General features: G+C 41.6%; 1 protein-coding gene across 1 annotated transcript; it reads right to left on the bottom strand.

Annotated features, from left to right (window-relative positions):
• Positions 1-770: 770 nt before the first annotated feature.
• Positions 771-2210, bottom strand: PABIR1 (PP2A Aalpha (PPP2R1A) and B55A (PPP2R2A) interacting phosphatase regulator 1). The gene has a single exon (XM_080913591.1). The coding sequence runs from the start codon at positions 2120-2122 to the stop codon at positions 1262-1264; it is 861 nt and encodes a 286-aa protein (XP_080769717.1). The 5' UTR covers positions 2123-2210; the 3' UTR covers positions 771-1261.
• Positions 2211-11179: the final 8969 nt, after the last annotated feature.

The raw sequence follows: 11179 nt of genomic DNA, 5'->3' as shown, positions 1-11179 counted from the left end.
CCCATACTTCAACCTAAGTAATGCTTTATGGATGTGACTGTCCACTGATCTGCACATCATCAGCCTGTAATTAACTAACATTTCCAATGCTGTTAATATAGCTCCAACCACAGAGATGTATCACTCTATTAAAAATCCAAGTCAGAGGTACCTTTATATAACCATGGCCTAGCTTAGTGGGAGGTAGGAAGCACCTGTTGCCAAGGAAACAACTGCTTCCTTCCTGAGCAAGGGAAAAGTACAAAGGTGACAGATGGGCAGAACAAAAAGGCAGCCACATGCTGCTCTGGCTTCTCATTGGCAAGAATTTTAAGAATCAAGACATGACTGGATAGCTTAAAGTCTATCAAGGATTGAGAGAGTATTGTCTGTCTGGGTGTTCTCCAACACTCAATGGTGCTTCCCACACATTTCATTCCATACCTGTTAAATTTGAAATGGTCTAATGTGAGCTAAGACTACATGGTACTGTCCCATTGCATGTCTAGGATTATACCCAAAAGAATGCATTTTCTAGTTAGAAATGTTTAAAATTTTTTTTTCATTTTTGTAGTTATATTAGTGTGATTTACTAGTTACTATGAAAACCGTTAGAAAATGTCTTAAATATTTGCTTTTATATATTTAATTTTAAAATATTTGCTGCAAAGTGTTATTTCTCCTGTTGTCATTTTTCCCTCCCATCCACCTTTCTGCCTAGGACATTAAATATCCAAGGGCTCCTGGGTAAATTAGACAACCAATGGGCTAATATGACTAACATTATTTTTAAAGAAGGTAAGTTCTTCAGTAGATGGAAAATAGCAACCATTGAAAACACCAAAAATTAGTGTGCCATGAACTACGGAATTTTAAAACATCAGTTTACTAAACTGAAATTCAACATTTATATTTTCATCAGAACTTAATAATCCCATAAATAAATAGAGCTCTCAATTATTTAAAAAATCAAGGGATAACATATGTATTTAGACATATTAGCAGCGTAAAATGTATGCTTCAACACACTTATTGATAAAAAGTCCGAAAATATTACTACACTGAATTCAAGGGCATCCGCAGGAACCTGACATAGAAATTCTCTAGAATAACATTTCAGGAATTTCCAAAAAGAAGGAAGAGTCAAATAGGAAACAGCTTCAACGTAATCGACAAAGTTCAGTGCTTGCTCTAACTTGATTTTTTTTTTCTTTCTTTTTTTTTTTTTTTTTTTTTTTTTTTTGTCTCTCCATTGGGGGAAATGGGTTTAAAGATGAGTGAGTCACTTTGAGGAAAGTTCATCTACTGGAATAAAGGGGGAGGTTGCCTGGGCAGGCGACACAGGAGAGTCGGTGGTAGTGCTGACTTTCGCTGGTGAGTTACAGGAAGATCCGGCACTGCTGCTGTTTCCATCCAGGGTATCGGAAGATACACACACACCGGGGTCTGACAGCTGTGCAACGTCAGAAGAAAGCATGTTGGTGATGCCCTGGAAAAATCTCTTTGGCTGATAATCAGTTTCCATTTCACATTTTCTTTTCAATGGTCCAAGAACACTTGGTCTAATGCAGTTGATGGGACTCTGGCTTCTCCGGGTAGTAAATCGGGTGGTTGGGCTGGGAATAGGACTTGGAGGCAATCCGTTGCTACTCACAAAACTTTGCAAGGACGGTGAAAAACACTGCTTCCCAATTCCCCGGGTGGGTGACGGTGCTGGAGACACCGGAATGAAATCGATGCGCTTTGGGGAGGCGGATTTCTCCACGTCGTTGTCACTCAGGCTGAAACTTTCTTCCCAGGAGTGGCTTATCTGCATTGCGGTTTGCACCTCGCGCTCGTGGACCGTCTCTCGGTTGATGAGGTCCATGCCCTCCTCCTGTTTGATCTGGTGCAGGCGGCTGCTGTGCATTCGGACCGGCGAGGCCGGGAGCAGCAGGCCGTGGCGGCTCGGGAACGTCGTGCTGTTCCGCCTGGCGCTGGGCGCTTCGGCCTGGAACACGGGCGAGGAGTCGCTGAGGCCGTGGATCAGGGGGGCGCTGTTAGACCTCCGGAGGCCCCCGCCGCCCGGGCCGCCGCCCTCCGCTGGGCTCGCGCCCGTGCCCGCAGGCAGCTCCAGGTCCAGCTCCATCTTCTCCTGAGCCATGTCGCGGCAGGGAGGCGGGGGCGGTGCTCAGTCAGGGCCCTGGGACTCCCATTCCCCGCGGCCCAAGGCCGCCGCCGCCGCCGCCTTCGAGAATCTGTCAGCGGGCTCACGCCTCTGCGCATGCGTGCCCCTTCGCGCAGGCGCCTTGACACGCCCGTTCTCGCGGCGCCAGCTTAATGCGTCATTGCTGTGGCGCCGCGGCGGGGAAGGGGCGAGCAGTGGTTGGGCGACTCCTCTGTTCGTTTCTTCCGCAAATAGTCACTGGGCGCGGGTTCGCGGGAAAGCTGGTTAGAGGCCGGGGCATTCAGAAGTATGTTTATGAAGCAAGTATGAGCTCAGAAAGACAGGCCCTTGGTGATGATGAGCTTCATGATGGAGCATGGTCTAGTCTGGGTGGACTTCCCAGAGGGAAGGGGCACAGGCTTCTGAAGTCTAAAGGAGGCAACAGCGGGGAAACTACAGCTACCCACCTAGGTGGCAGACGGGAACCAGTAGGAGAGGATTGTTAGCCTGATGGTGGACAAGAGCAGGTTCTGGGCTTCCCTTGGGAACAATAAAAACTCCCAGGCGTTCTCAAGGAAGGATAGAAGGTTACGGTAGCAGCTGAACTGTTCAAACAATTGGCTGAGGTCTGAATAGTAAGATATGGAACTAGAACCTACAGGGAAAAGGCCAAAGAGGAGGGTAATTTACCCTAGGGCAGAATCTGGGAGGGGCAAAGGGGGAGAATAGTAGACTTAAGGCGGGTGGGAGGAAGAAGCTTTGTGACATTTTTTAAAGTTGTCATATTTCTACCACTAACCATGCACTTACTAATGTTCACTCAACATAGGAATTCAATGAAAGAAAAAAAATAGACACATTTAAAGAATAACAGGTTTTTAGTTTATGTAATTAACACAGAACTTTGTATCTCATTAAATGGGGAATTGTAATTTGTTCATTTATCTAGTCAAGTCTCCTATCCGGTACACCTACTTACTGTGCTAGGAAATGAGACTTGTGTGAGGACATTCAGTTTCTATTGGGAGGGAGTGGGAAGGGTGACAAAATAGTGGACTTCTGGTGGTAAGTCTTTGGGGGTAAAAGTGGGACAGTGTGTTTGAGCACTGCTGACAAGTTAAGGAACAATTGGGCAGAGTTAAGTTGTAAATGACAAATCCTGTGGACTGCCGGAGGTGGGGGCAGGGCTGAGTGTTTCAACCGATACTAAGGGCCAATATGTCCACTGGTCTGAGGAAGAACGGGGAAAGAAAAAGCAAGGCGGATACAGTGACCTTAGAGGGCAAAGGACTGGGCACCTAACCCTATGATGAGAAGCCACTGAGCAGTGTTAGGCAGGAGAATAGTAGGCTTGTGCTTTGTTTATCTGATATGGTTTGCGATGGAGTCTCACTAAATCGTTGCTCCGGCAGATCTCAAACTCCTGGGCGCCAGTGATTCGCCTCAGCCCGGAAGGAAGTAGGACTAGGGCATACAGCGCCACGCTCAGTTTGGTTTATGCTTTAAACACCAGTCTGGCTACATGGAATATGAGCTGAAAGAGGGACAGAGGCAAGAGTAGAGGCCAAAAGATGATTAGGAAGCTGCTACTGAGAGCAGAGTTCTGGAGTAGGGTTGTAGCAGTAGTGAATGGGGAGAAGTGGATTGACTATGTGATCTGGAGTTCAACCACTAAGATTTGCCAATAAATTAAATTTCAGTGTTCAAAGAAATAGGTAATTTAGATGTTAATGTCACATAAATTGGAAAGGTGCGTGGGGTGGAGGTTAAGAGTTCAGTTATGGTAGGCTTGAGGAGGTATAGGTATAAATCTAGCCACTTTGAACTAATAGTAATTTCTTTTTCAGCTGAAGAAGGTAAGATGCAGAGATCAGTGACATTCAACATCGCACAGCTTGTTAGTGGTGGGGACCAACACTCGAAGCCAAGTCTCCTGTTTCCTTGTCTATATGTCTTCCCACGTGGTCTCAAGTTTTAATTGCAGCTCTTACTAAATATAGATCCTGAAGATAAAATAATGTTAATTATTCATACCTGTTACAGAACTGATTTACACGATACCTCATCCCATTAAATCTTTCCCCACAATAGCATCATGGGGGGTAAGTATTATTATTGATGTCAATTTGCAGGGAAAACCAGAGATGTAGTAACAGCCATAGAGAACCAGGCCTCAATGGGTACAAGGCCTTTCCCTGTAGGCTTTCTGCTGCCTTTAAGTGCAATGGCACTTCAGCACTCAGAGAAATCATGTGCCTATTGGCCGTGTAAAGGCAGTTATATGAGACAGGATTTGAAGGGCAGGTAGAATTGTAATGGATGGCACTTTATAGAGAAGTAGCAGGTGACTGCACATGGCAAACTTGACTAATGGATGAAGGGTCTGGAGAAGAATAACTGGGAAAGATGGAGTCTGAGGAGGAGCTGTGAGTGCCTGGCAGAAGTGCATCTATATTTAACATGGGAAGCAGTAGGGGCTGCTCAGAATCTGACAAGAATGACACACCAAGAGCTATGCCTTAGGATCTGCAGATGTTTCAAACTAGGGAGAACCAAGCAATGTTTTTAAGTATCTTTCCCTCCCATTCATTTTCAGCACTCCAAAATTACACTTTCTACTTACTGCAGTTTAATAAATACTGATCTGTAAGTTATATGTTACAAAATAGTGTTGATATTGTTAGAGGGGGACAGTTGTAAAAAAAAAAATCTCAAGAGGTATATGGAAGAACAAAGGCCTGAACCCTTTCAAATCAGGATCTCAATTTAAGAACATGCTGTTCTTGATGAATTTCACATGAACTGTGGGAGAAACTGATAGTTCTGAGCTCTGAAATCAAAGCTGGGGATAGCAGGAGGTGTATTTGGGAATCAAACATCACGAGTGACCAAGGTTTAGACTTTTCTGATATGGATATCTGCAAGAATATTAAAACAGCAGAGAGAGAGGAAGGAGGGAGGAAAGAGAGGGGGGAGGGAGGTGGGCCCATAATAAGGAGGTGAAGATAGAGACTTTATTTTAAGGTATCTGTAGAAGATTATTAATTATTATTCCTAATAAGCTGGTCGTTATTTACATGTCTGATGTCCAGGTATTGATGTCATTAATGTACAGTTACTGTGATAATCCCACAAAATAAAACACCTATGCCATTTGTTTTTTGGCCTGAACATACCAGTTGGAGGTCCCAACTTGTTTTCATTCCATGCCTTTCCCCTCCAATTCACTCTACCAAACTTCCATGATACTCTTTTTTTGAAAAGTTGAATCTTTGCTTTCTTATTCAGAATCCCTGGATTTTGTCTGTTCTTTTGAAAAAGGCTAAGATCATTCCAATGGTCCACTGTTTCTCTGAAGAGTCTCTGGCCTTCTGCTGATCTCTAAACCCATCCCAAATCTTTCAACCCCTAACCCAGAGTCCTTGCCCTGCAGTTCATCTAGATACTATCCAGAACTCCTTTGGATGGCTTCCTCTAGTGAACATCCACACTGCTCTGTCCTTTGCACAATTACACAAGTACCACTGACTGGGACTATTTTTTAAAGCACTAAAACTTTTAAGCACTCAGCCTGCATTTCCAGGCCTCTTGCCTGTTTTTATTTCCTCTTGGAGTACCACATGATCTCTCTATCCTTACTTCTATCTCCCTCTAATCTCTATTCCTCTGTGTATGCTTCCTTGCCTCTTCCCCATCTAAAAATGAAGTTCCTTATGAACAAAACCAGATTTGTTTTGGGCTGTATGCCCAGTAGCAAGAGCATGGCCTGCCACAGACTAGTCAATGTTTGTTGAACCATTGTATGAATGAATGATAAAGCATGAATAAACTAATGTGAGTCTGTCCAAGAGGGAAGCACAGACTTATTTGGAAAGCTAGCCTAACAGGCTTTTCTAGATTGATCATAGGTACTTCTTTAGAGGGTGGTTTTCCCCCCTAATACGAGGAACATTATTCTTAGTTATACTGCCCTCCAGCCCACACAGGTAAGTTATTTGAATGAACCATTATTTAACCTAATAAGCTAGAGCCCTGAGGTTTCATCTCTTTTCATCCTTCTGCTGACACACACTTGACAGAATTAAAATGCTCAGTACTGAAGATTCTAAGCAGTTTAGCATATTGAGTTACTGCTTCCTCTCAAAGCAATCAAGAACAAATTAGAGAAAATCAAAGCCATAAAATGCAATTCAAACTGTTACAAATGAATTGTGCCAGAAGCAGGATGCAAGGGACCAAGCCCCAGTCAAATAGCCCTTCTGGTCTTACTAGGAATTAAATATCACTCATGTATAGTTAAGATTCATGCTCAGGTCTACACCATCAACTAGACATCTCTTCAGTAAACTTAATTGTGATTAATATTAGATTTTTTAAAAGTAATGGAAGGCTTTTCATTTCTGTGGCATTTTTCATTGTTAAGCCTTCCAGCATACAGCAAGGCAAATTTCTATCTCTCAATCTATATCAAACAAATGGGGAATGTAAACATGTGTTTTTCTGTGCACAATCTGAGATGGGTAGCAAATATCTCAACATCTCACATTAACTGGCATTACTAAAACAAAATTGTAATCTAGAAATACAGGAGCTTAGTGTTAACTGGTAAAACAATTTAGAAAAAACTGTCTATATAAAAACATGTACTTCTGGAAGAGGAGGAGAGAGTCAGTCATCTCACCCTTGATATACAGAAAACCCAAGAGAAATGAGTCCTGAGTTCTACTCAAAACAAAACAAAACATAAGAATGTTCCTGATTCACTGTTTTTTAATAATCCCAAGTACAAAACCCACCAAGATACTCACAGATGAACGATACATAGTTTACACAATGGCATTCTTTACTCAAAAGGTGTTTGAGACACAGCATGATCCTGGGTGAAAGAATTAACCCCAGTACATGTTTTATTGTCATACTTATTTTGTTGTGAAACAGGGTTTTTCTATGTAGTCTTGACTAGCTTGGAACTCACTATCTAGACCATACAAGCCTCAAATTTGCAGAGATCTATCTGCCAGACTGCCCCTGAGTCCCAAGTTGCAGGATTAAAGGCCTGTGTCACCAAGTCCAGTACAGTTATGTTCTCATGGTATTCAGAATAACCCAAACCAGTCACAATAGTATCAAAATACTAGAGATTTATGTTTCACTATGTATGGAATTGGATCTCACAAGGACTGAATATAAATAGAGGGAGAACAGAACAGGAATATGAACACACTTCTTGGGAAGCAAAATACTTTGTGCAAACATTAATTAACCTGAGCTCTAACTCTAAACTTTCAGAATGCTGTTTCCATCTCAGTAAAGAAAGCAGTATGGGTGAAAGATCAGCTTTCTGTCGTTGGTAGTAGTCAGGAAGCAAACAGAAATACCACCAAAGCTACATTTACCTGAGGCCTCAAGCACCTAGGCTCCAGTGGCCTCACAAAGCCCTGAACATTTGCTGGGACCATTTATAGAATACCAAAAGAACTATGAGCTGACCTTGGCCCTTCTCCCACAGTGCTTCATAGATGGCTACCTCTGAAAAAGCAGGAAGGAAGACAGCTTACTCTTAACTGTCTCCATTGCAAGTTTTCTGTATCATGTCTGAGCCAGGTTGGCTGTGTTGCCTCAGTGGTACCCCTCAGTACAATTCAAAGTGGAGCAGTTAAACTAACATAAAAAGAACTCAGTGGGGACTATCTAAGCATGGGTGAGAATGGATAACTACCGAAAACTTATATTATGTTGAAAGGGAATTACTTGTCTCGCAAATTTACCACATTATTGAGGAGTCTGTCGAGCATACCTTCAAAAGACTAACTCTAACCTACAAACTATGAAAGTAACAGCAACAAGGGGATATGGACATTCAGACCCTTCTCAACTTAATTTTTAACAATACCTAAAAGCCATATACACATAGAAAATGTTCAAGGCTGGAAAGGCAGTGGCTTTTACCTACAAATGCCTCTAAAATGGCAGAGGCAGAATATCAAGAAAGAAGGTTTTATATACTTTCTAAATTCCTACTCTTTTTTTGTTTTTTGTTTGTTTTTGTATCTTTAAGATAGAATAGAAAATGGGGTTGAAGCATCTTGTTCTCATGTATTTCAACACTATAAGCATCATCTTTTGGTATCTCTTTTTTGGCTTTGAACTCCTCCTAGGTCATAATCCAAGATTATAATCATTATTTTCTACAGGTATATGTACTATCTATCCTTTTCGAGATTCAATACAACTGCCAAGAAGAGGAAAAACACACAATCACTTTCAAACAATGTATAAAATAAGAACAAATAGATTTTATGTAATATATAATATAAAGTTAATAAAGCAAAAATATGTTTGCATGTATGTACTTGGGCCTTCCAGATCATGTGCATTCTTGTGAGAGGTAGGAAAGCCTTTGAAGGTGGGTCCCGAGGTGAAAGGTTAAATCACTGAGGATGGTACCCTTGAAGGGGCTGTGAAACACCAATCTCTTGTTTGATGAACAGCATTCTTCTATGATGCTCTCACACTAAAGTATATTGCTTCCAAATACAAGTCTGAATGATTATGAACTGGAGCCTTCAAAACTATAAACCCAAATAAGCGTTTCCTCTTTTGAAGTTGACTACCTCAGGACTTTGGTTATAGCAATAGGAAGTTGATTAACACATGAGTGCTTAGAAATTTTCTATACAATCTCCATAAATTAGCACTCAGTAGGCCTATAATCAAAGAAAGGACCAAACCTGAAATCAGATTATTATACTTCCAGCAAATTCCTTAGGATATACTTTTCTCATTTGTGAAATGGGAACACAAACCCTTTGTTGTAAGATCAAATAACAGGGTGTCAATTATAGGCTTGCAGACAGTAAAGGCCCTACACAAAAGGTTTCTCTTTGTTAACATATTATGTGCCTTGATCACACAGTGATCTTGCCCCATTCTTTCACTACCCAGAGGACTTCTATTTTTCTCCTCTCAGTCTGATCTATGGAAGGAAGTCTCTCTTCATCTTTTTCCCCCCAGACTGTAGCAATTTTAAAGCCACGCCTTTTCTGTGGCTTAGGTATGAATCAAAGGATTCATGTAACAATCAGGTAGAGTTTCTAAGAAGGAAAAATGGGCAAAACCATGCTTTTGCAATCCCCATTCTTCGTCCGAGTGTCGCAGGAAAGATGGGTGGCACAGGGCTGAAGCTGTCCATCACTCAGAATGTGGCTGGATCATGAAAGTTGTTCCCCACAGCCAGCCATTTGTTAATCCCCTGCAGCAATGCAACCTTCTCTGGTAGCACTGAACTTTTCAATTGGGACTAATCCCAGAGCCTTATTCTTATTTATTCATTTAAAACCCTGCTTTGAATTACTGCCTGTCACAACACTGTCCTCAGCATACGACACATTGCACAGGGATACAAACGTTTGGCTGTGCCTGACAAACAAGTTGAACTCAGCCTTTCATAAGGTGGGGGGGGGGGAGGAGGGAGAGGGAGGAGGAGGAGAAGGAGAGAAAGAAGCTGGAGATTCTAGTGTTAGAGCTGATGTTGCTAGAGGCAAGTCTTTGTCTTCTAGTAGCTGAAACCAAGATACATTCTGAGGAAAAGAGAAAATATTCTAATGAACTCTGAAGCTAATATCCCAACCTAAAGCTTCCTAAGCTTTGAAAAGGCTAATTCTTAGGGATTCCTAATCTAGGTTTGCTTTTTTTTTTTTTTTTTTTTTTTTTTTTTTTTTTGGTTTGGTTGGTTTTTTTTTTTTGTTTTGTTTTGTTTTGTTTTGTTTTGTTTTTGTTTTTTGTTTGGCTGAGAGGATAACATAGCCATTAGCTTCCTATCCAAGATAGTAAGGTTTTATTACTGAGAAAGCAGAGAGCTTGTGGTTTGTGGTAGCCTTTGTACACAGCTATCTTCTGAGCTAAACATAACACCACATGCAATATAAAGCAGTAAGGGCTAGACTGGTGGTTCTCAACCTTCCTAATGCTGAGACCCTTTAATACAGTTCCTCATGTGGTAACCCCCAGCCATAAAACTATTCCATTGCTGGTTCATAACTGTAAGTTTGCTGCTGTTATGAATTATAATGTGAACCTGTATGCAGGATATCTGATACGTAGCCCCAAAGAGGTCAAGACCCTCAGGTTGGGAACCACCAAACTACTGCCTACTCATACAAAACTATTAAATTGAATACAACTTAAACTTAGACAAGATTTTGAAATCTCTAGCTCAGTTTGTTAGCAGGAAATGGTGTTTTATGACCCATGGAGTTTAGTCACCCAAATTTCCCACTTCTTAAGAAACAGTAGGGATTTTTCTTCACCTTTCTTTCAATTCTTTTTATTAATTACATTTTATTTTGTGTCTAGGTATGTGTGGTTTAGGAGTGAAGGTCAAAGCTACCTGGCAGGCGCTGTTTCTCTCCTTCCACCCTGTGGGCTCTACACGTCAAAGGCTTGGCAGCATTTGCCTTTACCCACAGAGGCATCTAGACAGCCCTGTGTAGGTTGATGTCAAGGTGATATATGATTGGACAGTCCAGAGTGGGGCAGGGACAATGTTGGAAAAGCAGAAGAGGAAGAGAGAGAGCGAGAGATTAGAGAGGAGGCAAGATGGAAGCAGACATAGATGTTTCTCTCGACATATCCCTAGATAGATAAGGTTATTATAATTATTTCTAAGGGTTTCTATGGGTCATTTTATCTTATATAGATGGACAGTTTATATCTTTGTCAACTGGTTATAAACTTATAGTATAGAGAAATTGTAGATTGAGAATTTAACATATAAGCCTGTTTGTTAAGTTAATGATTGTGGAGTGATTTTTTTTTACCAGGAGGTAGAGGACAGTATATGAAAACAACACATAGTGGCATAGTGACGGGTGGGAGTGAACTGTGCCTGAGTTCTTAGAGGAGGCATGGAGCCGCTAAGATAGAGATCACCACAGTGCTATATGGCCTTACGGGAGCCGGCTCTAGTGTGGGATAAAAGGTTAACCACCTACCTATATTTACCACTACAGACCTGCACTCTTCTTTGGAAAACTTCTGTCCTAAAATGCAGCT

This window comes from Micromys minutus (genome assembly GCF_963924665.1).
Source record: "Micromys minutus genome assembly, chromosome: 2".
In the NCBI taxonomy this organism is placed as follows: Eukaryota; Metazoa; Chordata; class Mammalia; order Rodentia; family Muridae; genus Micromys; species Micromys minutus.
Note: the sequence above shows the minus strand (reverse complement) of the source record. Positions and strands in the feature narration are given on the sequence as shown.

Coding starts and splice junctions, on each gene's coding strand:
- PABIR1 (XM_080913591.1), bottom strand. CDS start 2,122: ATGGCTCAGGAGAAGATGGAGCTGGACCTGGAGCTGCCTGCGGGCACG.